Source organism: Amblyomma americanum, chromosome 1, assembly GCF_052857255.1.
Source record: "Amblyomma americanum isolate KBUSLIRL-KWMA chromosome 1, ASM5285725v1, whole genome shotgun sequence".
NCBI lineage: Eukaryota > Metazoa > Arthropoda > Arachnida > Ixodida > Ixodidae > Amblyomma > Amblyomma americanum.
This window is the reverse complement of record NC_135497.1, coordinates 275796621-275824619: the sequence shown is the minus strand read 5'-3', so window position 1 is coordinate 275824619 and position 27999 is coordinate 275796621. Positions and strand designations below refer to the sequence as shown.

At 46.1% G+C, this 27999-nt stretch overlaps 2 protein-coding genes across 2 annotated transcripts; both read right to left on the bottom strand.

Annotated features, from left to right (window-relative positions):
- Positions 1–18: 18 nt before the first annotated feature.
- Positions 19–13871, bottom strand: LOC144115122 (uncharacterized). Its single transcript, XM_077649288.1, has 3 exons — positions 13717–13871; positions 11902–12030; positions 19–5154 (listed from the first exon to the last, which is right to left on the bottom strand). The coding sequence occupies exons 1-3, from the start codon at positions 13755–13757 to the stop codon at positions 4848–4850; spliced, it is 477 nt and encodes a 158-aa protein (XP_077505414.1). The 5' UTR covers positions 13758–13871; the 3' UTR covers positions 19–4847.
- A 5885-nt stretch (positions 13872–19756) lies between these two features.
- Positions 19757–27807, bottom strand: LOC144118085 (uncharacterized). The gene is made up of 3 exons (XM_077651261.1): positions 27790–27807; positions 25879–26455; positions 19757–19770 (listed from the first exon to the last, which is right to left on the bottom strand). Exons 1-3 carry the CDS (start codon positions 27805–27807, stop codon positions 19757–19759), a joined length of 609 nt encoding a protein of 202 aa, XP_077507387.1.
- Between the last annotated feature and the right edge of the window lie 192 nt (positions 27808–27999).

Genomic DNA, 27999 nt, shown 5'->3' with positions numbered 1-27999 from the left:
AAGTGCTTGAGAAAAATTAGCATTTTTGCACATATCTACATTTATTAATTACTACAAGAACTACACAAACGAATATTAGTTCTGCTGCACAAGATATACAGGAGGGCTGATTCAGGCAGTCAGCTGTGTATTAACTGTGTGCTCTTTCTATATGCAGCTTTTAACCAGGCATATTAAAGACTTGTCCACAATTTATTTCTCTTCCATCTTGTCTCACGTTGCTGCTTGTTAGCAATGCGAATATTGATCATTGCAGTATATCCTTCGTCGCAGCCCACAAGTGCACGATACAGCGGCAGCTGCGAAATTAAAGATGGGGGAATAGTGGGCAAAGTGGCAAAATATCCAAGTGCCAAAGCAAATATGTGCTGTTTGGCTTTGCAGCAGCCACTTGGTAGAAGAGGGGTGGGTAGAGCACCACTGCAAAGCACTTGTCATAGCGTCATCTGCCTTGTTCACCTTTCTACACTGTGGACAATGGAGCTCGTATATTTTTTTGCTTGTATTATCAAAACGAGTCGCTAATGTCAGTCTGCTGAAGTGCCCTGCAACAGTGGCAATTGTCCTCACTGACAGAAAATCGTTAATGTACCTTTTTATCTGAGACATCAGTGTGGCTTTTATACAGCTTGCAAGTAAAAAACATTCCTGCTACAGTTCAGTTACTGTGAGACAGAATACATTCCAAGGCTTGTTTGTATCTTAGATGTATATCTTTGGGCAGTTCTAGAAAGAACTGGTAACTGCATGACTAAGCAAGCTGGCTGGTTCAGTTGCTCAATACAGCAAATTAATGCACCACATCTACTGATCAAAATGCACTCATAGAGCTATACTTCAGACTGGCTTTGTGTTCCAATTATAGGATGCTGTGCATTTTGTAATGAAGTGATTCACAAATCTTGTCACTGTCAAGCTGAAGACCAGCTTGGGGGGCTAGTTGGTAACACGTGCTTGAAAAGGAGCAGGACGCAATGCAGAAGAGATGCAGTCACAGTAAAGAAAAAAATCACAAAGCACTGACTTGCAACTAAGATCTATTCACGACCATATCATATAAATATGACATGTGCCCTGTTTTGAAGGTTTTGTGTGCAGAATCCCACACTGCTGTGGTAGATCATATACTGGACAGAAGGGCTGTTGCATAAATTGCAGACTGATGAGCATAACTACAATTTGAGCTGGACTTCCCAGGGACATCTTGGGATTCACTGCACAGACTGGAGCTGTACTCTTGAGTTTCCTTGAGGTATAGTTATGTTCAGAGGCCATGACCAATTGGTTTGCAAGATAGTAGAAGCTGCCCATATGGCCTGCATTGGTAGTTGCTATGTCAGTGTCCCATTGATTGGTTTGCAGATGAAAGAAAGAGAATTTTTATTAGGAGGACTGCAGTATGAATCTTGGTATCTACCTTTTCTTTTGTGTTTGTCTTATCGAGCCATGTTCACTCATTAGGGTCACAAATAAATTTTAGTGTGAAGTTGATATTGCATGGCTACTTTTACTTGAATGTGTCTCTATATCTCTTGCACTGTGTCCCCTCCTCTCCTCTCTTTCCTTCTAAGTACTGCATTCTGATTCTTAGACGGGCACTGCTAGTGGCCCTTCTCTGAAAATGATGATAAAATTACTTGTTACATGTGGCACAACGAGCATGCAGCGTACTGCACAAAGTAACTGGGTACCATTGCGGACTTCCACCCTTGATACTGCAGTGCATGTTCTATGACTCCGAAAAAAATCCTGCAGTGCACCATGCCCAATAATTTCAGAAGTGCCCAAGTGGACTGCAGTTTTTTTCAAAAACATGGAAAGTGTACTTAACAGTGAAAAAGAGACCCAAGAAATATAAGAAGGAAAGGGTAGCACAAGTATAGTGAAATATAGGCCACATTAATGCACACCTCATCTTCAGGAAAAAATGCAGCTTAATATTGTTTGGATTCCCAAAACACACTTCATTCTTCCTGATTTGGCCTCGGCTGAGTTTGTATCACATGCAGTTTAGAATATGGCACAGTTTTATCCAATTATCACTTTTTTTCATTGCCGTATCATGATAGCCAATCAAAAACATCCTCCATTGCAGGAACAAATGTAGGTGCCACAGACACAAATGAAGGATTTTTCATTTTGCTGGCGTGTTTTGATAGCCATGCATGCACATGTGTGAAGTCTTTGTTATAAATGTTTGGCTATCACACTCATACTGTCCTTCCTATTTCGGTCGATTCTGCACTGACATATAGTTACTTGCAGTGCACCAACCATGTTTTCCAAACGTACCACACAAAGCTTACAGCAGTTGATGCACCAATTTGGGTTATAATAGAGACAAGTGAGGAAAATATTTCGTGGAAACTGGTGCGAGTGCAAAGCCATCACTCACTTGTATGAAAGCTAGCCAAATGCTCGTTGCACCGAAATCTGTTCAGCTTCTCCACGGACGGAACACTGGGCTGGAGTGAATGCATGCATGGCCTCTAGTAGCATCCCCAAGCTCGTTTACATGAACACGACAGGAGCAGGTTGAGTCAGTGTGTTGCTAACCAAGGTGCGCAGGACCACTTCATACCGATCACCTGTTGTCGAATGTCGGTGCAGTCAGGAGTTTGCTAAGCCTCACGTTCCCACCAAGCGAACAAGGTGTGATTCACTGAAGCAGTTCACGAGCTCTCCTGGAACATTATACTTATTATACCAGGCATTTCAGCGAACACCCAAAAATTGCTAGAACAGGATGATCAATATAGAATGAAAATCTTTTCAGGAAAAGACTGTCAGCAGTGGCGGCTGTCGGTATTATTGAAAACCATGCTTATTATCAAGATAATCAACTAAATTAATTTATTAATTAGTACAGTCGGGTGACTAGGGCCAATGGCAAGTTTGTAGGCGTGGAAACAGGACGATGTCACATCAGTTTCTGATACGAAGAAAAATTCATTCTCTGACACCTTCCAGCGTGAAGAAATCTGGTACTTTTTTTCGCACGAAACTGAAATGCGGCATGAGGTGCGCAGGAAGTTCAGTGCAAAAAAATCCACGGTTGACGTCGTGCGATGCGTACGGCGCCCAATTCAAATTGTCTGTTCCACGGTTCTGTAGCGCAGACAATTTGAATTGGGCGCTGAATACATTGCAACACGTAAGCTGCGGATGTTGCATTTGCATCGAACTTACTGCGCACATCATGCTGTGTTTCGGATTTGTGTGGAAAAAAGTACCAGCTCTCCTCGTGCTGCAGGTCTTCAGAGAATGACTCTTACGGCGAGCGCCATTATTGGGAGCACACCCTGAGCAGTCTCATGGCTGAAGCCAGCTGCAGTTTTTGATACCGATTCCAGCCAAGAGAGAAAAAGAAAAGAGTAGAAGAAGGGGGAGAAAACAGGGATACCATCTTGGGGGGGAGAAATGGAAAGGAGAGAGAGAAAAAAATTACGGGTGCACCTAAGCAATCCTTATTATGTGTAAATGCGAGAGCACTGCTTGTGGCTGGGTTGTTGTTGGGGGCTTCGGGAGTGAACACTGTTTCGCTGCAGCAGCTCGCTTCGTATGTTCCGCTGTGTTGCGATGGTCGCATACTTTATCCGGCCACGCTTTGCTTGGCCTGAGGATTGGCCTGATGGTGTAGACGTGAGAAATTCAACTTGGATGATAAAGACTCCATAGCGCCACAACCTAACTCTCGAAAAGCTGAAGGCCAACTGACGATGGCGACGAGGACTTAACCCTTTCATGTAATTAATCTCTAGCCGTGTTTACGTGAACTGGACATAGGAAGCGTCAGCGCAGAGCAGCCGCCGCCGTGTAAGGTTTGCGAACCAGTGACAGTTACAAAAGTAAAAACAGCGCTAATTTTTACACAAACCACACAGAAAGACAGGCAGTGCCTGTCCTGTCTGTTCTTTCTGTGTGGTTTGTGTAAAAATTTGCGCTGTTTTTACTTTTGTTACACAATGTTACACCAATTACCCCAGCAAGAGGTACTGTTACCAATAACGGTTCTCGATCGTTTAGCAAATATTTTTTTCTTCATTTCAAAAACCGATGTCATTGTCTTGTACGCGATCCACGGACTCACCACTCCACCAGACTGTGCCAATTAAAAAGTTTAAGAAATAATAACTGATTATGAGGAAGGGAAGTTGCAATAACCAGTTTCACTCTCGGTAAGTACCTGAACCATGCTTTACATGAGGGAAGGGATGAAGAGAGTGAAAGCAAGCAGGGACAGAAAAGGGGACCATAGTGGAGGGCTCTGGATTAATTTCGACCCACCCCTGGAGTTCTTGAACGTGCACTGACACCGCACAGCAATACAGGCGTCTTTCGTTTCAGCTCCATTGAAACGCGGCCTCTCCAGCCGGGATTTGATCCCGCGTCCTCAGGCTCAGCAGCCACTGAGCCACCGCGGTGGTTAAAAGTTGTTTTGTGAAAGTTGGTGAATTAGGTGTACCTAATTAGCACGTTTTTTTTAATTAATGGCGTCTGCTGTAACTTAGCAGTTGGTTGCTGAAAAGACTTTTTTACGACCACCCGATTCATTGAACATTCTTGAAAAGTGTTTGCTGAATTACTGTATAAATGAGTATGCCTTCACAATTTCTTTAAAAGAATGATTAGAATGGCGATGTGGCAATTCCAGTGCAAGCTTTGTTGTTACTGACGCTTCCAGCCCTCCCTTGGCTTTATTGCACGCCCGGCCGTCATCAGTCCGAGCTCGCGTTAGTGTAAGCATGCTCTATGAATAGCAAGCGCTTCGGTGTGCCACCATGCACGGATGAAGCGTGCGAGTTGCGAAAGCATAAGCAGCAGCGGCACTCCGTGGGGAGCGTGAGTCACACCTCGGACTCCTTGCGGTGTATCCTGACCGCCGACTGGTGGTCGGCGCGGCCGCCGTCGGATTCGTCGTCCTCGGTGCGCTCTTGCGTGCAAGACGAGGCCGCGTGCTTGGCGCCCCTCCGGCGGCGCTTTTTGGGCTTGGCGAGCACCAGCATGGCGTCCGCCTTGGGGCCCTTCCAGCCCGTGCAGTCGGCGCGCCACTTGATGCCGCTGTGATTTTTGGGGTCCGGTCCGTTGCGCAGCGAGGGATCCGGCCCGCGCCGGTTCTGCGGGTTGGGGCCCTTGCACAGCACCGGTCGCTTGCTGCGGGCGCCCAAGGCAGAACACGTTAGATATACGCCCTGTTCTTGGTTTGAAGAGGACACTGGGTGCGCAGCCAGTTTTTTTTTTTTTTTGTAGCGGGAGCTACACTAGGCTACCAGTCGAACATTTCGCGGTACACGCGAGAGGCCAGTTGTGCACATGCGCCGTTACCATGGCAACCGGGGAGGAGGAGTGGGTGCGCCGCGCGCTTCGTCGCCGCTCTTTCTACCGGAGTGTCTCCTTTATCCCTTCCCTTATGGCGCGGTTCAGGTACCCGCCGATATGTGAGACAGATACTGCGCCATTTCCTTTCCCCAAAAATCAATTTAACCTTACGGCCGCAGTCCGCGGTGTCGCTCTGCACGGCAGGCGTCGCATAGGATCACACCTACCGTTCCGCTGAACGCATCAAAGTGCACCAGCGTTATATTCAAATTTTATTTTTGGGGAAAGGAAATGGCGCAGTATCTGTCTCACTGTATCGGCGGACACCTGAACCGCGCCGTAAGGGAAGGGATAAAGGAGGGACTGAGAGAAGAAAGGAAGAGGTGCCGTAGTGGAAGGCTCCGGAATAATTTCGACCACCTGGGGATCTTTAACGTGCACTGACAGTGCACGGGCGCCTAAGCGTTTCGCCTCCATCGAAACGCTGCCGCCGCGGTCGTGTTCGAACCTGGGTACTCCGGATCCTGGACCGGAAGGGTTGACCTTGTGTATCAGAGAGGACGCAACCAGTCTAAATACTGTGTAGGCAGCATTGAGACAACTGCGTGTTACTTTACCGATCATCGGGCAGTGTTTATCTCTGTCAAAACAATTGGATAAATAAACAATGTGCAACAAACTCGACAATATGCGTAACCAGCGGGGAACTACAGCTCTCGCTACGTATATCCTGGAATAGCTGAGCTAAACCACTGCCAATTTTTTTCTTTCATGCTTCGCACATGGAAGCGAAAATAATGCAGTTTAGCCTGCGCCAACGCGCATGCACGACGGTGGCATTGGCTGTCTTATGAACATCACTGCCATGTGAGGATATTGCAGCAGGACAACATTTTCAAAGAGCTGCATGCTTTCAAAACGTTGGTGGAGTTGCGCTACAGCACGCTCACTATGGTGACTGCCGCGGTGGCACGCGCTTTTAGGCGTAGCTGCGTGCGTTTCTCAGCCCCACGTTTTCGGTTTGGCGTGCGTAAAAGGCCGGAACTCCTTGCGCTGCAGCACTGATAAAAATTGCAAATGGCGCACTACAAAGCTCCTATTACAATGAGGCGCCTTAATATAATAGTTCGGTTTGGTTTATGGGGGTTTAACGTCCCAAAGCGACTCAGGCCATGAGGGACTTCGTAGTGAAGGGCTCCGGAAATTTCGACCACCTGGGGTTCTTTAACGTGCACTGACATGGCACAGTACACGGGCCTCCAGAATTTCGCCTCCATCGAAATGCGACCGCCGCGGCCGGGATCGAACCCGCGTCTTTCGGGCCAGCAGCCGAGCGCCGTAACCACTCAGCCACCACAGCGGCTTCAATGTAATAGTTCAACAGTTCAGTTAATAAATAAATAAATAAATAAATAAATAAATAAATAAATAAATAAATAAATAAATAAATAAATAAATAAATAAATAAAAATTCATTTTCTCTGATATAGAGGAGAACTACTAAAAGTTCGCAAGCTTGACAGCTAGACATCCTGTTCCTCTTTTCAATTCGGCAGTACAGGAGGTAAGTGGCAAACAAATATAATTTGTTTCTCACAAATAGAAAATTGAAAAACAAGAAAATAGGAACACTAGGCAAAAACAGTGCTAATCATGCAAAAGAAACCAGCCGCGTTATGAGGAAAAAAAATTGTAAAATGTGTGCAGTATATGTCAACTTGGTTAGGTAAATGGCTATAACATAATTTGCAATTGAATGCTGAAAATTATCAAAGATTTCCTTATTTAACTTAATTAGTCAAGCAGGCAGAGTGTTATAGAGAGCTGTAATAAAGCTTGTTGTTGGGCTAGTTGGTGCAGCGCAAAAAAAAAAAAATAGAGGAAGGTTTAAATGATCATTAAAAGTCTCTAATTTTAAAAGCAGACACTGGCAGGATTTTGTGCTTTAAAAAGGGGTCACATGTGGGTGGAACAATAAGTCTCACCAGCGATGCATCTTGCAGCTATTTCTGGAAGAAGGTGCAACTTGGAGAAATTTGTAACACTCGCAGTGCCCCTTAACGCTACTGAAATTTTGTAAGAGATAGAGAGTTGTAAATCAAGAGCGTAATCATAACTGAAGTATACCGCGCAGGCATGACATTTACAGCTGTAGATATTTTTGATCTAATTTAATCAGCATGCTCAATTCTAAGTCAAGTGCTTTGAAAATATGACACTAAGGATTTTGATAGAATCTACTATTTCTACAGGATCCTGTCTTAAAATACATTGATTGGCCTAGATATTATCTTTCGTTTTGGAAGTATATTTAATCATTCTAGAATTAATCTTCAGACAATTTGCGTACGCCCAAGTATTCAGGCATCTAGTTTCATGGTTGCTTTTTCTTCGATGTCACCTTCTAATTTCCCGGATAGAAACAATGAAGTGTCATCAGCATAGGATACAAATTTACTGCCAACTACACTATGCAAAATATCATTTAAATAAATTAAAAACAAAAATGCCCCCAAAATGCTTCCTTGGAGGAATTCAGCACTCAGGTTTTGTATTGAAGATAATGATTTTTTTTTCTAAATCTACGTATTGTGTTCTGAGTAAGAGACAGCATTTCACATGGTCGTGAACGTTTCTGCGGACATCATAGTTTTTCAGTTTACATAGCACAATAATGTGGTTTATTACACTAAAAGCTTTTGTTAAATCTATGTATATGCCTGCTACTATCTCCTTATATTGAAAATTGTCGATCATTTTTTCATTTTGAGTCAGTAGTGCTGTTTATGTGGATGAATTCTTTCGGAAACCGCACTGGAAATCAAAAAGCAAATCAAAGGCTAAGTTTGTAAAAACTGATAGTAGCGTACCATGCAATAATTCCTCTATACCCTTTAGAGAATACCAGTAATGTAGAGATTGGACGGTAGTTATTAATAAAATTTTTGTCTCCACTTTTAAAAACCGGTATCAATCGAGCAAAAACAATGCCTCCTGAAATACGGATTTTTATCAAATTATAAATGTGGGTAGTAGCCGAGCATATTGAGTGAAGAAGATGTTTAATATGCGCTATTTGAAGACCAAATGCATTTACTGGCTTGGTATTTTTGATAGTGTTCATGCACGAGAAAACTTCTGCACAGCTGGCGGGAGCAAAGGAGAGTGGTGATGAATTGCTGCTTCCCTGCAAGAATTCAGTATAATTTTGGCTACTGTTTACCTGACTCTGATAAGCCTGTTGAGCAAAAAGTTGTTAAAATTGTCATCTAAGCGAGTGCCGAAAACATGTTCTCCCTTAAGCTGAAAGTTGTCAAGGGTATTAGGGACATTTGGTTGCAGTAAGGAATTAAAATTTCGGCAGATAACATCCGATCGCTGTTCAGTGGGGCTCCAAAGCACATTTGTAAAGTAGGCATCTCGAGCCGTCTTGAGTTTCGATGCAAGATTATTTTTGTTCGTTTTGAACTGAAGAAACAATTTTTCATCTCGAGTTAAAAAGTGAACTATTAGATTTTAGCTAAACCAGCCCTCTGTTGACACGTCTTGGCTGTTTTATGATTGCTGCCACCGGTAGGAATACTGTGCCGAGAGAAACGCCCTTTTAACTAAACAAAGAAAAAACGTATTTTAAAATGCTGCTAAATTAACAGCTCTTTAGTAAGATACCCTGTGCTACTTGATTTACACGTGGACAGAGGGGGAGGAGGGAGAGGTAGTGAACATCTCGTTCCAACGCCTACACCTTTTTACTACTGACAACCAGCCTTCAAAGTCGTTCTTGAAACGTAGTGCCAGACCGGCTAGAATTTATTCTCTTATTAAAGTTTTCTGCCCACATGACGATCGATGTATGCATCGCGGTGGGCATCGTGCTTTCACAGTGTTGGTGTCAAAGAATGCCCACGCTACAGGTTCATTACCACGTAGTCGGAGCGCATGTTGTTAACAATATGCAAATCCTGGGACGCCAGCTAGCATAAGCTCGCGATGGCACATCTTTATGCGCTGCGCCAAGTACGGCATGCCTTCGGGCGCGGATGCAAAGATTGCGCACTGTCTTTACTTTCATCGTCGGAATTATGACCATGTGAAGTCATTACGCAGAAGAAAAAAAAATCTGCTCTTTTGTAACGAAAATCCTGGCATTCGTCCTTTGGTAGTATATCGGGACATGGCGTTTCCTACCGCCTTCGAAAAACCTAGGAGTCATTGCTGTAATGTGTCCACATGAAAACTACCCGGTCAAACGAATACGACGAACTTAGGTACCATTTATTATCGGGCACGTTTCATCTCTGACAGTTTTGAGGCCTTTCCATATGCACATGCAGTGACAAGCTCGACCATCTCCTCATAAATAGGGACAATACAGTGAGAAATGGCGACGAGCCCTGAATGACTACAGCGAAAAAGCGGCACTTCAGCGAGTCCCATGCTGCGCCTGTGCAGCGGACAATAAGGAAGGAGCAAGAATGGGTTACTAAGGGCGCGGTGATGTCTTTGCAGCAGACACATGATACGGCAGTGGACAACACAGGTCGCGCTCGTAATTTACCGCAAGCATACTTTCCCGCATGATGAACGCTGATGAGGAGAAGCCACCGTGAAATTGAAAGGGAAGCGAAACGAAAGGATGTAAACTGGTACCAGCCGGTTTTAATTATAGGCATCGATGAATTGATTTTATTTTTATAATTTAGTGCTTGAGCAACGCGACGCGAATGATAAAGGTATATTTAGTCTCGTCTGTGAAAGCAGCTTAATAAATGCTGCATTCATAAATAATTCCTAAATTACGCCACTGTCTCTTGGATTTGAACTCTTTTTCCAGCAACATGCATTCAGTTTACGCAACGAACACGCTCCAAAAACTAAACGGTTAAACTCAACAGCGCAGCTACGTATAAAGACTTGTCGCCAAAATTCAGGGGGGTACTTTGTTGACCTAAAGTGCGGTGAGGCGAAACCCTTTAGCGCGATGTTGCTGGTTGTGTCACTGATGTGCTGTTAAGACGTAAATTAAGTGCACAATTGTTTGTGAATCTTAAATGCTGGAGACACTGGAGGGCATTTGGGAGGCATCCATCTCATTTGACGCCTTTCTGCAAACACTCTCCAGCGTCCTAGACAAGGGGAACTACATATGCGCTGGCAGGAAGTAGCGTAGTCGTTAGCACGCTCAGCTGCGGAACGGAAAGATGGTGGTTCGAATCCCATCGCGCACAAAGAGTTTTTCTAAGCTGCTCCGTTCAACGGACGTGCTTATAGCCATGCCAGTAACATCCGTGCGTCGGCACTCTCCCACGTCAGGTTCGCCTCTCTATCTAGCCAGACGCATGTAAATAAGGCCTTCCCTAGGCGCATACTAGCGCCGGCAAATCGCCTCATGATGAACGGGGAGGGCGCCGGCGGCGCCGCAAAGACTGTCGCTACTTGGCTTTTTCTTTTTGAGAGACTCTATAGTTATTCGTGGACGTGACATCGAAAGTCCATCATCGACGCGCTGCCTTGGCCACCACACTTCAAGCACGTCGAAATAGAAAAGGAAACAAAAATATGGCGCACACGACGGGGCAGTGAGTGCGAAAGCAGTGCGCACAGAAGGGATAAGCATAAAGTGGTACAATTTTGTGCAAAAAGAAAAGAAGGAAAATAAAGCAAGCACGCCCTCACCTCCGGCTATTTGCAGCAATGCGCTCCACATACTCTGAAGTAACGGTTCATTACTGGGACGAATCGGTTATAAATTAAGCATGAAATCTTTAGAAAACTCGTACACGTGCTTAGATTTAGACGTGCACGTACCCTGTGCTCACAAGACAGGAGGTACTACTTGGCTTCCTATGACACGGTAAAATTACGTGTAGGTCATTCACACCTTGCCTCGCGCGTTCGTTTTTTGGAGCAGTGGGTCGTCCTGTGCGCCAAAGGAATGACATCGATTTTTTTCTTCCTATTAATGCATTTATGTCTGACGTCATAATGTTCTGTAATGATAATGGATTATTACTTTACAACGAGGTTGTGGCTTTAACACTTGGGTAAAATTGCAGCTAGTTACTAACTAATTTAATTACGTCGAAAACTAACTGGTGAACCTATCTATGGATATCCTGGATGAGGCAGCATTCTTGCAACGTAACAGCGTATATGTATCAGTGTTCAGGTTTGGACTAGTTGGAACGGAAGTCCAGCAAAGAGGAAGCTAGTCGCGGTCTTGTTAGTTGGCTTATTGTTATTCGGCGTGTCCTTAACCTTTTCAAGCAGGCTCTTGGAGACGCTCTAAATTGCAGCAACAAGGATAACCCGCGTTCCTGCAACCGTTCGACTTGTGTTTTCTTCTGAGCTTCGTCCCTTAACTTTTCAGGATTTTCAGCGCGAATAGTTTCCTGTCCTGTCTAAAAAAAAAAAGTAAACAAGGAGTTGAACTCAGATGACCACGCTGCGAAAACCGAGACGGAGAAGCAAAAAATATTACCACTGCCTCTTTCTAACGGACTTCCGCGCCACCTGACCTAATTTAACAAGGAAAGCCGTGTTATTGCAACAAACGGAGTATTAAGCAATATACACACTCACGAGAGGTTTGCGAGGCTGGGGCCTTTTCTCAGCGACGCGTCGGGTCCCTTTGGGTAGGGCCAAAACACGGACAGCTGGTACATGATGTCTTCGCCATCCTCTTCAGTTGATAGTGACTCGTCGCTGCGGCTGCAAGGGACACCGAGAAAGTTGTTTTGAAAAACCTGCTCGCGGCAGTGCGGTCCTGCATCCAGAGCCGCGAACTGGCTGTGGAAACTGTGGTGCCGCAGTTAATGAGCGTTATTCCGAGCGCCTGACTAGATCCAGCCACAAGCACAAGAACCCCGAAACTTTAAAGAAGTTATGAAACATGTCACGTGTGCTTTTGTCTTCTGTTCTCGTTGTTAAACCGCCACGAAAATGCGACGACAGGCGCGCAGTTGCGATAGTGTGAAGGCCAGTTCAGTGTTTAAACTTCACTATTGATGCTTAGCGAAGCTTCTGTTCATTTTCAGGAATTTGAAAAACTCATCGTGCAAGTTTCATGCGGACGAAAAGCTAGCATGCCGTTAAACTGAAGCAAGCTTAATTTGTCGCGTGGTCACACCTGTATGAACGCGTTCTGCCTGAAAAGAATGGTGCTAACCCTGCGCGTCATGTCTACATATAACAATGAGATGGGTTCATTTAACAGCTGACTTAAATGTTTGGTTTATGGAGATTAACGTCCCAAAGCGACTCGGGCTATGAGGGACGCCGTAGTGGAGGGCTCCGGATAATTTCTACCACCTGAGGTTCTTTAACGTGCACTGACATCGCACAGTACACGGGCCTCTAGCATTTCGCTGCCATCGAAATGCGACGGCCGTGGCCGGGATCGAACCTGCGTCTTTCGGGCCAGCAGCCGTGCACCACAGCCACTGAGTCACCGCGGCGGCTGCTTACTTATGTGTATAAATATAACTAAACAATGCTTTGAAATCCCCGCCGCTAACAGTGACATGGTTTCACGTGAAAGGGCGCCTCTCGCTGTCTCCTTACGCGGGCACTTTCTATCGTTCAAAAAAGTTAGCTGTTGGGCTAGTTGGTGGTATGACGTCACATTCATTTCGTTTAGCGCAAAGGACAGGACAACAGAAAGAAAACAAGAGATCCCGTGTGTAGCGCACGTGTTCATGTTCTTTCTGTTGTCCTGTCCTTTGCGCTAAACGAAATGAATATGATTTACGTCGTTCATTTACCTTTAGTCAAGTGCGCAGTGTCGAAGACAGTCAGTTCAAATCGAAATGTCGTGTCCACCACTGCTCAAAAGTGCAGGCAATCAAGACACGTTCACCGAATTTCGTGCTCGCGTTCGTGTCTCGTACCTGCAGCTTTAGCACTGCGCAGGTTTGAGGAACGGAACGCTTTTGACATAAACAGCCAGAACGAACCATCGGTCTTGTTGGAGGTCAGGAATTCTCGCTATATATACAACCGCGCCAAGCTGTAGGCTGCATGCTCGTTGGTGTCACAGAGGATGTCAGGCGGGACGGATGGGTTACAACGTGCGACGGACGCGGGAACGGCGACCGCCCCGTTTCCTTCGGGTGCCCTGCGTGCTGCTCCAATGCGGCAACCACCGCGCCCGCCGAAGCAAAGCGACATATTCCGCTAATTGGCGACGTGTCAGCACCCGGCAGGGGCGTGCTCTTTCCCGTCGCGGCCACCATCCCAGCCGCGCGACTGCTCATCTGTGGGGCGTGCTATGAGCGACCAGAAAGAAGACGAAAGGGGGGGGGGGGGGGGGGGGCGGCGCGCCCGAGCCCCAGCGCACCGAACCCTTTCGCCCGTGCTCCCGATATTATTTGCGGCCCCTCCCTCGTGAGGTCGTACCTGAGGCTGTCGCCTTCTGAGTACTCGCTCGATGACATCATGCCACCGCTGAAGTCGTCTCCCTGTTTACGTTGTCGCGACAACTAATGACTGCGCAGCGGCGGCACACCGCGACTGCCATGGCAACCGTGCAGCGGCCATCTTGAGGAGGGATCGCGGCAGCCTCTCCCCTGGAGGGATTCGTCGTCGGGCAGCGCGCTCCCGAAACTTCCCACAGCGACCCCTGTCGCCCGTGTTGGAGTCCAAACGCGGAGACCGCGGTGGCAAGGCCGGTTTTCTTTTCGCGGATCGAAATGTGGCGGATCTGCGCGCTTGCTGCCTCACCTAAATTGACTTGTCCCAGCAGGAGCTCTCATTTTGAAGCATCAATTTTTCATTTTCTTCCCTTACTTGATTAATAGCGTATAAAGCACATAAAAAATAAATCTGCAGTCTCGCTAGCGACGTTCTAAGAAGCGATGCTTATTTCCTGTATTATGCGGACTGCAAAATGTCTACACGATAACAAAGAAAACTGTTCGTTTCATTTATTCCGTTTTACACTACTTATTTCTGCGACAGGTTTGCATCGTCGTATTTAATTTGGCACGACAACAGATGGCGCTTGATTTCGTAAAACCCTGTGAAACCTGCGAGCGAACTTATGCCGCTCGTGGGAAGTGGGGCTCCGCGAGGGCTGTCCGAAACTATAGGCGTCCACCGTCGCAACTCGTAGCAACTTCCTCTACTGCTAGCTATTAGAGAATCCGGAACTGATAACTAACATACACACCTAGCTGAGTCCCTCTCTGTGGCGCGTATACGATCGATCGGTGGCCGTTTTTCCTTTTTAGTTAATTTCTTCCGCCGCGCCATTCATGTGGGGTGTCAGCGCTTTTTTTTTTGTTTCCTTTGTGGATTTTTACGCGCCAAATTTCAACCTCGCTATGAGGTATAGCTCTATAGAGTTCGTAGCGCTAGAGCTCCGGATTAATTTTCATTACAGGGAATTCTTTAACGTCCGCCGAAATATCAGCTCACAAGCGTTTTTCCGTTTTGTGTCCATCGAAATGAGGCCTCCACGGTACCGAAGTCGCGGCGCGGTCTTGAAACACGCGGTAGAGATCTTCGCGCTCTCGCCATGGATGGTGTGTCGTCACGTGCTTTTCGTGAGGTGCTTGCTGCCTTTCTTGAAATAATAAACACGCAAATTGAGTAGACTATAGCGAGGGCTACTTTTGAAGACACCCTTACACAGAAGCGTTTGCTGACTGTATCCAATTTAGCACGCCTGCAAAATGAAAGTACTGCGAACAGTTGCGCACAAAAGAAGTTCTCACCTATATCGGATTTAGCGCGCCTCTGTAAAATGGAAGTGCTGCGAACCAGCTGGCATGCAACAGCCTTCGAAGCTGGATCTCCAGGTACTGATGATTCGGCGACCATGGCTATAAATCTGCTATTTTTACTGTGCCCTTAGTAGATTATTTTATAGTTTGCAAAGCCAGATCAGTGACGCGGACACCATCTTGTTCATTTATGGGTGGTACGTTTACAATTGGGCATTCAGCATCAGAAGCAAGCGAAATCCGCCGACGCAGTTAACTTTCCCGCAGAAAGCACCGCGTGAGCGCGATTTCTGCCGGCAGAGAAACCGGTCGCTGACCTCCTCGGCCGTCTGCATCCCCTCAATATTTTGGCTCTCGCCAGTTGACTGCTCGGTGTTCACGCCGAACGCCGTAGAGTGAACGTGCCATGAACGCCGCAACATTTCCGCCGCGGTGTGGGCGCTTCATAACACTTCAGTTAGTGCTCCGCTCCCGAGCGACGTTTCACAAAATTCGCTTCGGTGCCACCTCGACGCCTGATAAAGTAGCACTACACACATGACGCGCGCATTTGCAAAGTTCTACAGTCGAGCTCACTTGTAACAAACTTGACGGTCGCGCGGATTGCGTTCCCTGTGTCCGAGGTTCGTAATAAGTGGACATATAATTTTACAGCCAGAAACAACAAGTCCGATGAAACACCTTTGTTTCTTAGAAAAGTTCGTCATGCGCGTCGGCATCTTCGAAGGAGACCGTATTACGGCGTTTTCCAAGCTCCGCAGGGCGGTCATACGTATGTGTCTCGCCGAAGCAAAATTTAGCCAATCGCGCTTAGTGTTCACGCCAACAGGTGGCAGGTTAAACACGTTATCAGATATTCGGCAGTCGGGGGAGCGTTCATACTTCCTGTACAATGGCTTCGTCAGTGTATCTCTTTGCAGTGCCGTCGTCATGATCCGCACCTCACGAAGTCATCCGAGGCGAAATCGTGTCTGTTCATATGCATCAACAACGGGTTGTTACGAATCCACAAGTGTCTAATCACGCGCATGTTCAACACCATCCTCAGCCGTCTCTTGGCCCATAAACCACGATTTACGGAAGCAATTTCCGATGTACTCCACCGTCAGTCCCATCCACACGGCCTTCACCATTTCCACAAGCTTCGAACAAAGATGCCTGGGCTGGAATTAATGTCGCCGCCTGGTGTGTCAACTGCTGTCAGCATATGTACCGCGCCGATCATCTTTAGGCTCGTGAATGACGCCCTTGTCCGGTGGCTGAATCTCGCACTTCCCATTCGGTGGGGAGAAGAGCATTGCCACCACAATGAGAGAAGGCAACACGTGGTGCCTCGCAAAGTTGCCAAGCACGAGCAGGAGCTCCTGTTCCTTTCGCTAATGTCATGGTTGAACGCCACAAGCCACTCGACGAGAAAATCGCGCATCGGCCATGTAACTATATTGTGCCTGCATGGTTAATTGCACGCCTCGAATAACAACAAAAAGTGACGCATCATGCAGGCCTTTGTGTTCGGCCTGTAGCGTACGAAAGCGTAACATACCTCTCAAATTGTCACAGTTTGCTCGACGTGCCGATGACAACAGACAGTCGCCGGTCGCTGCCGTTCATCGACGCGTGCACAGAAGCACGTTATCGCGAAAGTTTGCGGTGCCGTCCACCAGGAGCACAGGTGTCGCTTTTCAAGGCATTCGTTTTTGACGGCACCATTAGGTAAACTGTGCCATTTTGTCGAAAATGTCTCGCCTTTCCTGTTGCGTTTTAGGTCCCCACATTCTTCCCGAGGGCGGGTGCGCGGGTTTTTCGACTGCGGGTCTAGTAATTAATGAAACAAAAACTAAAGCCATCATTTATCGCGCAAAGTCTCGATCTGTTCCGCAAAACACAACATTTACCCTCAATAATTGCACAGTAGAGATAGTACCTAGTTTTAAAACGCTAGGCGTATTATTTACAGAAACCTTGTCTTGGGACGCCCATGTGGACCACATAGCTTCCAAGTTAGGAAACATGGTAGGTATTTTTCATCACCATAGAGACTACCTTCCTCAGAAAATAGCATTAATCCTATACAATTCTCTGTTCATGTCGCACATAAATTATTGCATTCTTGTATGGGGTACTACCACACTAAGCAACAAGTTAAAACTGTCCCAGCTCCAAAATAAGGCAATCCGTGTTATGACCCGGTCTGCCTATGATCATCCGATTGCATCCTTGCTCCATAACCTGAATTTGCTAAGCGTTAATGATATACGTAGATACCAGCTTTGTAAATGTCTGATTCGTGGCAAACTACAGCACAATAATTATCTTATTAACCTTGGTGAGTTGGAAATCAAAGAGCCATCGGGTTATAATACGCGAAATCCCTTATACTGGAAAGTATAGCATTATCGAACTAATTATGCAACACAATCTCTAAAATATCTGATACCAACTCTTCTCAACAATTTTCTCCAAGAAACTATAGACATTCTTAACATTCACCTCAAACATTTAAAACAACTTTTTTTTCCTTCATGATAATTCACGACACTATTTTTGTAATGTCCTTATTAGTTTTATATGTTAAGCAATGTGCAGCTGTACCATACTTTTGTGTCCTTATCGCTATTTTTAATGCTCAGCGAGTAAGAACCTAACCGTTTTTTCCTTTGTTTTCCTATGTCAAATGATGTGCTAGACATTTTTATGTGCCTTCATTGCTTCACGTCATAATATGCTGTGCTACTCATGCTCCTTCCGTACCCATAATTTCTTGTGTACATTGTCGACTTGGCCTATCACTGCATTTTGTGTTTGCTCCTAACCGAAATTTGTTTTTCTTTTGTGCAGATACTTGAATCTATTGTACATTTGTAACTATTGTCTTCATTATTCTTTGTTACTAGTTTCTGATCGGTGTTCGGTCTGTGTTCACTACTGTTTTGCCTTTGAGGGGATAAGGCCTTAGTCAAGCTGCGTACGCAGCTTTTTGCCTTATCTCCTTCATTATATGTAATGAAAGAGCAATAAAATAAATAAATAAATTTTATAGCATGTTCATTACTCTTTATCCTTACGGATAATTGACCCAATGACCACCAGTTTGGCCTCTGCCGTCCTTGCAGCATTTCGGACTTCTTGAAATCACCAACGTCCCCATCAATAAGTCAACCATTCAGTGCTGTATTCCTATATGCAATCATGCAATTCATCACATGTAAGCTAGAGACGCAAATATTTATCTACTTCACATGCATGTTCAGCACCCAGACAATTTTCAAATGATGCTTTGCTGCACAGCGACAGCTCAGTATTATAACATTTGTCTCATATGTCAACTCTCCCACGTGCTGTACAATGAAAGGTGAAAAACAGCTGAACTGTGTTGACTGCTGTATTTTTTTTAAGTTCGGTTATCCTGAAGTGAAGCTTCTCATAACTTACTCCTCAGAGTATGAAAAGAGTAGTGGTGAATAATTCTTATCACTTTGTAATGTGGTCAGTTTGTCTGTCACCCTCCCTCTCCGCACACAGGAAATGGAGAAACATAACTGGAACATGCGGGTCCACACAAACGGGTAACTAACTTAACAGCTCGCTTCTCCACACTTGGTGTGTGCTCATGTCGATCGACTTTTCTGCTGGCGAAAACATGTGTTTCACTTTAAGCATGAAGTTGGGAAATATGTTCTCATAAAACAATTCATAAATCCTAAAAGTGCTCGTAAACATATACTGCGACCAGCTATGTCAGGCGACGGGACCCCGCCGTGGCCGGGGTCACCGTTTCGGCAGCTGACTGTTGCGATCGCATAGGCCTAAAGTGTTAGCTCTGGATTCGAGCAACTCGCATGCAGCACAAATTCCTGAGCAATAAATCGTTCTGTCCGTTAACATCTTGCCGAGCTGTAGTGACGGAGGCCGAACAGCACATATCTTCACACCTACGACCACGCGGTGCTACCGCAGTATGCGAGAACGGCTGTGTCCGAGCGAGAAACTGGTGCTCCTCAAGGAGAGAAAACCAAGACCTACTGAACTATAAACCTGCACATTTGGCACTGCTCCAGCGCGCACCTTCTACGCCATGCTTTTTGCCGCCAGGGAATGGCAGCTACGGGCGGCGTGGCGCTACAATTAACCTGTTGAAGAAGATGGCGTCGGTTGTTTTAGTTCAAGGATGTAATAGTTTTGTCATTTGTCTACGTTTTGAGTATTTATCATTTATCCATTGCCTTAGCAAAGATGCCGGAAAGTCTCACGCATGCATGCCCGCAAACAGAATATTCACCGCTAGGATTTAAAGAAATGTCATATTTGCATCGTTCATTACTACGTTTCAAAATAATAAGACGGGACAAATGCACAGGGAGGCAGTAAAAGGAGAAAAATCATTTGTCGCAAGCAGACGATGATGATGATGATGATAATGATGATGACCTACGAACATGTCAACCGAGCGCGCTCAACGGCCAAAACGTTAACGAAAGTTGGCGCACGCAGTCCCATAGGACCCCGCCAAATGGGCAGGTCTGTAGTTCTGTAGCTGGCAGTCTGCCAACAGATCGCAACGGCGTACTGTTTTCGCGGTTCACTACTTGACGACATTCGGAACATGTTGCATTCCATTGCTTTGAAGTTGCTGAAGTTTGAGGGAGCGCACAACACCCTTTTTTCAGCGATGTGAGCGTTAGTATTAGGGAAAGAAATGCCGAAACCGCGCGTCAGCAAGCAAAGCCTACACAAACGGAACCGCAGGAAAGACCAAAAAGTCCAAATTCACGTGACAAAGCTCAGCGGCTCAGCCGTGACGCTATGTCCGATGTACTTTGTACACCACCTATTCTGTGCCAAAAAAAGCACTCTTTTAACTCAAAAAGCTTATTTTTAAAAACTGCTGACAGTTTTAGGTCAGACAGCTTGCATCCTCCTTTTTTTTTTAGCTGGAGGCATGGCAGTAGCAATGCCTCCTGAAGAACATGCCTAAAGTACAGTGCTAGAGCACTGTACCTGAAGCGTCAGGGGTTTTTCTGGCCGCCGTAGAGTGCGCGTCCGCCGTATGGCGGCACTGTCAGATGTCCCTCTAGCAGACGACACGCAGGCAGCACAGGATTTTCTTGTGACTGCCATTGCAGCAAAAAGTATGCCTTCTGGTGCGCTGTTTCTTATATTATTTGTGTGGTGTCTTTAGTGTTATCGTTTGACAAGTGACGCGTCGATGACTGCAGTTGCTGGAGGAAGTAGCGAGCGAAAATGCGCTGCTGTTGCGTTCCGTTTTGCATGTCCAGTCAGCGAAACAATAAGAAGCCTGGCTTTTCGTTCCATGAAATTGCTGCCGACTGAGATTCCTGCCGAACTCCTGGAAAGACGGCTCAAAGTAATTCGAAGAAAAAACTGGCAGCCAAACACAGCATCAAATTACTCTGCAGTTTGTAGCCTGCATTTCCAGCCAAGGAAATGCTATATACTGTAGACAGTTTGACTGCCCACTATGACAGGGGTGGACTCTTTCACCCAGTGTCAGCGCTCCGAAGAGTGTTACATGGCCTCAAGAAGTTTGTCGATATCATGCTTAAAGACCGAACGCATCTTCAAAAGCCACTAGACACATGCTTGCTCTACAACTAGTGAGAATAAAATCGCAGGTTTGCCTATCCTGACCTGTGAGAACAAGGATAGCGCCCACAGGGAAGCACTACTGCATATTATCTGCAAGAAGTTCATCAAACCGGTGCTAACAAACCATGCACTTGACATAAAAGACAAGAGCGCAGTTGTGAAGATGTACAACAAGAAACCTATTTCCCGAAAATTCTTGAAACTGCAGTAAGAAACGATTTCCACCGCCTTCATCGCACCAACGCATGCCATTTTTCCTTGTAAGTACGCACGTGTATGTGCCTTCAAGCGCAGTTCTTTTAATATTCACACGTCGCTCGCTATGCCTGATACTCCCCTTATTCCAGTTGCCATTTCATCAACACACGTGCTTGTCATTTGGAGAAATTCGGTCAGTCAGGCCTGCTGTGTTACTCCCAAAGTCGCTGTGCGCGTGTGCATCACACAGGAACCTAGTGAGCTGTGTTTCTTGCGGAAAGAATAGAGAAGAGGAGCATGGGTTTATCTGAAATTTGTCAGCGTTATTCAAGGAGGTACCATTCGGCGAAGGCTCGTCGGAAAAATGACCAGAAACAGCGCAGGCTGGGCCCTCCAAGATCGCCTTCACCCGATCGAAACATCTCTCGCAATGCTCCGCAGCAATATTGTAACAAAAGCGCGCTTCGCAAAGTTCTAAGAACATTAGGTATGAGGGATGTGCCCCATCAGGCCAGCGACTCCTCAGGCAGGTCACCGCGACGTCTCCGGCTTCCATCCATTGAGCGCCATGCAGTCCTCCTTTCCCACGGGTCACCTGGCTACAGTAGAGAGCTCAGGTTATTCCGGACTTCCTCCTGTCCTTATTCTATCTCATGGATTATTTTCCCTTTTTGCTTGTCCGAAGTAGTTTATTTCTTGCCATTGGCAACAGTACAATACAACCATGCATCATGTAGTGTAAATACTTATTTTGCGGCATTTCTAGCCACTTGTTGCAGTATGGATGTTTCGAACACGTTTCTTTTGTTGTAAACCGTTCAAAAGTTTCTGGTTATTCAGCAGACAAAAGGTCCTAATGGCATTATAGAACGGCGTGCACATCACGCTTTTAGATTTCTAAATCGAAACTGATGATCCTCTTTCAGTATCATGTGGAAGTAAGCTCAGACTTCTTAAGCATTTGCTGCACTCTGAGACATTCAAAAACATGTTTTTTATCATTAACAGAAGAAAAGTTGTTGCTCAAATCCCAGAAAAAGGATGAAACAGCATGATCTGGCGCCGCGCATCACAGTCTCCCAGCCATTGAAACCGAAATTGGATGGACTGATGGATGGTGGATACGGCTGAACCCTTTAAATCGGGCGGTGGCTCAAGCCAGCTAGCCATGACTTATTAAATTTTACTCTTTTCTAAATTTTAGCCACCAATCAGATAACCTTCGCTTGATTACTTCTACCCGCTTAAAATCTACTTTCCCTTCACTGTCCTTAAACCCCAATTCCTTGGATAAATCAGCCCCGCTGCTCTCCACTGTAGGGTGTAGCCCTTTACAGAAAAGTATCAAAAGTTCAGCCGTTTCCTCCGCCTCTTCGCACGCAACGCACAACGTGTCTATCTCGCGGTACCTGACTCTATATGTCTTAGACCGCAAAACTCCCGTCCTGGCCTCAAACAACAAAGAGCTTCCCCTACAACTATCATAGATATTTTTTTTTGGCAATTTCCTGCTTTAAAATCCTGTATGTTCCCAGTGCTGATTTCGTCAGCATCCCTGATTTCCACAGAGCTCTCTCTGTTTCTTTAACCTTTTTTTAACTGATAATTGCTGATTTGCCCCCCTACTGCTGTCCAGATATTTGTTTGTCAATTTTCTAGTTCGCTTTCTCCATTTCGTGTCAACATTCCTTACATACAGGTATCTGAAAACTTTCCTAGCCCACTGCTTTTCCCCCATTTTTCTCAATCGCTCCTCAAATGCTATCTTACTGCTAGCTTCTCTGCTCTCGAACGACACCCATCCCATATCACCCTGTACCCCCTGATTTGGTGTATTGTCATGTGCTCCCAAAGCTAGCCTCCCTACGCCACGTTGTTTAATTTCTAACCTTGCTTGAACATCTGGTCTCATGCACAGGACTGCATTACCGAAAGTCAGGCTAGGAACCATCACCCCTATCCAGATCCCTCTTAACACTTTATACCTATTGTAATTCCACAGTGCCCCATTTTTCACGACAGCTGCATTCCTACTAGCTTTATTCATTACATATCCACACCCCAAGATACTTGTACTCATCCACTACTTCTTGTGTGAACTCCTGTATTGTATGCTTGCCGACCTCATCATTAAATATCCTGACTGCAGATTCTTCCTTACTAAACTTGAAACCTAATCCATCTCCCTCTGTACCACACATGTCTATCAACTTCTGTATATCTTCCTTGTTGTCAGCCATTAGCACTATATCATCAGCGTATATTAGTCCCGGTAATGACAGTTTAATCCATTCTCCTTGCTTGAAAAAAGAAAGGTTGAAGCCTAGTCCGCTCCTCTCTAGCTTGGTCTCCAACCCTTGCAGGTACAACATGAACAACAAGGGAGACAGAGGACATCCTTTCCTAAGCCCCCGCTGTATCTCTACAGGCTCCGATACATTTTTTTCCCATTTTATAAGCACTCTGGTACCTTTATATATATCTTTTAAAATATTAATTACTCCATCTTCCACATCCAATGTGCCCAGTATGTCATACAGATACTCTTGAATAACGTTGTCGTAGGCTCCTCTAATATCCAGAAATGCTAGCCATAGGGGCCTGTGTTCCTTTTCAGCAATTTCTATACACTGCGTCAATGAAAACAGATTGTCCTCCAACCTCCTCTGTTTCCGGAACACATTTTGTAGCTCCCCTAGCACTCCCTCGTTCTCCACCCAAGCCTGCAGTCTGTCCTTTATAATCTGCATCACCACCCTGTAAACCACAGATGTCACTGTCATGAGATGGTAGCTATTTACGTCAGCTTTGCCCCCCTTTCCCTTATATATCATGTTCATTCTACTTAATCGCCATTCATCGGGGACTTTCCCATCCACTATCATTTTATTCACTACCTGTATTAATGTTTGCTTGGATTTTGGTCCTAGCTTCTTTATCAACATAATCGGGATACCATCTGGTCCTGTTGATGTGCCGCTAGGAACCTTCTTCTCTGCCCTTTCCCACTCTCTTTGCTCAAGTGAAGCTATTGCAGTAACCGGTCTATCCTCCTTCGATGAATTATGTGCAACATTTCTTTCTTTTAATTTTTCTGTCATCCTTGTTCCTATGTCTTTTATCGCTTAATCCCCTTCTAGTCGAATACCCTGATCTGCAACAATAAACATTTGCTCTAGCCTGGTCTTATTACTCATTGCATTTAGATTTTTCCAAAATTTTTGTGCTGCTTTTCTATCCTTTTGTTTACTTTTGACATCCATTGGGCACCCTTTCTTCTAATTTTCTCATTAATCAAATAGGATGCTTCTCTTCTACACTTTATGAAGGTTTAGTTTAGTTTATATGGGTTTAACGTCCCAAAGCGACTCGGGCTATGAGAGACGCCGTAGTGAAGGACTCCGGAAATTTCGACCACCTGAGGTTCTTTAACGTGCACTGACATCGCACAGTACACGAGCCTCTAGAATTTCGCCTTCATCGAAATTCCACCGCCGCGGCCAGGATCGAACCTGCGTCTTTCGGGCCAGCAGCCGAGCACCCTAACCACTCAGCCACCGCGGCGGCTACTTTATGATGGTATCCCATTTTCTGTCTACTTCAACTTCTGGTTCCCCTCTCTTCTTGGAATATCTGTGTTCCCTGGACGCTTCATGAAGTTTCTCTATCGCCCTCTTGACCTCCTCATCCCACCAACTCTTGGGTTTGCGCCTTCTCCCTTTTAGCTTTACTTGTACCTAAGCTAGCTATAGCTCCAGTAATCGAGTTAATTTGGTATAAGTCCATTCTGTTTCACTATCCTCAAAAATTACTTTTTCAATTTGTTTGGCTGCTGCTTCCAATTGCTTTTCTGAGTAAAAATTGCCCTCTGATTGTTCATCGCGCTTCAGTCCTACATTGGTTTCTCTTCTGAAACAACTTGATACGCTTGTGGTCACTACCTAGACTTCTGGAACCATGTTCACCTATGCTCATTACCCCTAATCTATTATACATCCTCTGTGCTACCTTGAACGATTAATAACTGGACGCCCCACTCCAGTTCTAACCTACACAGTGCTGTGCGCGTGTGTGATTTAATTCCTCTAAAATGAACTAATCACGCGCACAACCTGGACACATTACTTATTGTGTAAATAGTTTGTACATATTACTTCTCCCCCTGTCCTCTATTCCTGTCCCCTCACCTCTCTCATTTCATTTCTCCATTCTGCCTGCTGTCCTTTATTTCCGCTGCCCCAGCTCAGGTGCTTCAGTATCGATGGCAGATGCCGGGGCTAGCAAAAATCTTTTCCTTCCTTTTTACTATTATTTTTAATAAAACCACTACCACCACCTACATCCTCTGTGACATTAGTGCATAATCTATCGTCGAGTGCAGACTCCCTGCCTCCCATGTTATGAGCCCTTCACACTTCTCGGTGCTGTTGCATACAACTAAATCATGCCTGTCACCCATGTCCTGCAGCATGCTTCCTGTCGAATCCGTGTACCCATCCAGGTATTCTATATGTGCGTTCATGTCGCCTAATATAATTATCTCGCCCTGCCCTCCTAGCTCATCAATGTCGCTTGTAATACATTCTAACATTTTCCTGTTTTCCTCTTTGGCTTTAGCTCCTGTCCACAGGTATACAAAGCCAAGGAGTGTTTGCTCCCCTGCCACTTTTCCTTTTAGCCATAAATGTTCCTTGCATCCCAGTTTAACCCTTTGAAAATTCTCACTTTTATGAATGAATTCCCCAATTCCATCCCCATTTCTGCTGCCCTCTGTTCTATTGCAATATTCCCATGCGTAGTCTGGGTTACAGGGTGGTTGCTCCATGTTTCTAAGATGCGTTATCACTAAACCATATACCATTAATTCTTCCTGCCTTTTCTGTTCTTCTATTTCCTCCCATTTCAGTCTATTCCTGCCACCTTACATGTTGATGAAACCTATATCTGAATTAACTTAGCCCTGGCGCTTGTGTCTATTTCTTCTGCTATGGTTCCATCGTCCCTTTGATCTTGGTTCTTCCTTCTCTACACTGGTCCCTCAGAGCTCTGGATCCCAAAAAAAAAGCTGTTGCCTGGCGACCTATCCTACTACCCAGCCTCTTGCCAGTGGCACCACCGTAGTGAATGCCATCCTGTGCTAAGGGGTGGGGCCTGACCTCGTACACTTCCCTGTTAACTTCCGTTGCCCCGTATCTTAGTCGTCGACTCATTAACCTAATTACACGGTTAGCCTCAACGACCCTCCTTTCTGTTTCGCTAGCCTGCCTCTGGACCTCTGGGATTGTGCATATGGTCACATGCATTCTCTCAGAGTCCTCTCTAAGCCTATGCATCCCCACTTTTAACTGCTTCTCGAGGTTCTGGCTCCTCCCCTTCAACACATCGTTGAGACCAGCATGGATAACGACAAGGTGTTCGCCACCCATGTTGCCCCCCACCACCTCCTGGGCTTTGGCCATTGCATCTACCATGCACTTCCCTGACTGGGCCTCCACCTGCACCCGCCTGTCCGCCTTCACTGTCGCCAAAACGACTCCCTCAACCCTCGCTACGTTCGAGTCACCGACTACCAGAACCATCCTGCGCTCTAACCGTTCGCTTCCTAACTGCGACTGTTGCCCTCCGGATCGCACTAGCTACCTCTCCCGCCGCCGTACGCTACTGTCGCGAGCCTCTGTGCCCCCTTTTTTACCTCTCTCTCTTCCCCACTCAAAGCCTGCTGCGCTACAGCACTGTAGGATCGACGAGCCTCGTCCACCACCTGACACTGCTCCTAACCGAGGTACCCTGCCGGCCGCGACCTGAGCGCTTCTACCTGCTCTTCTAGCTGGGCCCGCTTTTCCCGCTCCTCCTTCAGCTCGCCCACAATTCGCTCCAACAGGTCGGCATTATAGCCTCCTCCCTCTTAAGCGACTCGGCGACCTGAGTTTCTAGCTTAATCCGTTCCCCTCGTTCCACCTTCAGGTCCCCTTTGAGTTCCTTAATTGCTGCCCCTTCCCCTTTCAACGTCTGAACGGCCTCCTCAAAACGCTTACATATCTTGCAAGCGAAGCTAGCCCCATCTGCCTCGGCTAAGCTCCTGAACTTGGTCTCGTCTAAATAGCACCAACGGTCGCACTCCTGGCACTGCACTAGCTTCCCGTCCACCTTGACTTTCCTAGCTTGCTGACCCATCGTCCGGCTGACTATGCAAGTAAAATCCCGCCAAAATTCCTACACAAACCTTCGGCGCTACGCAATGTAAAAGCCCCCCACCAAAATTCCTAACAAAAACCTTCGGCACTACGCAACGTAAAAGCCCACCAAGATTCCTACAGAAAAAAACCTTCGGCACTATGCAACGTGAAAGCCCGCCAAAATTCCTACACAAAACCTTCGGCACTACGCAACGTAAAAGCCTGCCAAAATTCCTACACAAAAACCTTAGGCACACACACGTCCGCTAGCCTTCCTACCCTTGACTCGGTTTAAAACTACCGCCCGACAGCATGTACAAGCGCAAATACCAAAAAAAAAAGCACTTAGCTTCGGACGTAGTCGCTGGAGCTCCGAAAAAAGCGTCCTCCTCAGACGGCGGGAAAATGAGCCTGTAAAGGCTTTCGCCTTAAAACAACGCACGAAACGACGTGCAGAAGCAGACGCCGCGCATGTTCTCAGCGTGCCGCAAGCGATGCGGCAGCACTCTTCCGACCGCGGCGGCTGTGCTGAAGCGAAAAGCTTCACTACACTCGTACGAGCACAGAGTGATTTACAAATACAATGCAACTCGTGCAAAGTAACAATCGAGAGAGATTACAATTCAACAGAATCTTTGCACCTAAAGTGCAAAAAAAGTGCACTAACACAGAGAGAGACACAAATAAAACAATTTGTTCACCGCGCACTGCGACAGTCTGACGACCTGAGGAGCACGACGGGGCCGATCCGCCGACGGGCACACGTTGCCTCGCTGGTACATGGCTGGGCGAGTTACCGGTAGGAGTCAAGCGGGCGCGCTTCTCGGAAGCTTAAACGGAGGCTCGGGCTAACCGACAGCGGTTGAAGCCCCTCATTTATAGGCGCAGACCGCGTCTGTTTCTTCTTCGCGCCAAGGCAGGCGCGCACATACACGCAGCTTCAACTGCACAAACTCCTTCTCGCGAAGGGCGCG

Coding starts and splice junctions, on each gene's coding strand:
- LOC144115122 (XM_077649288.1), bottom strand. CDS start 13,757: ATGATGTCATCGAGCGAGTACTCAGAAGGCGACAGCCTCAG. Junction 12,031..13,716: donor TCAGAAGGCGACAGCCTCAG/GTACGACCTCAC, acceptor TGTCCCTTGCAG/CCGCAGCGACGAGTCACTAT. Junction 5,155..11,901: donor CCCAGCCTCGCAAACCTCTC/GTGAGTGTGTAT, acceptor GGGCGCCCGCAG/CAAGCGACCGGTGCTGTGCA.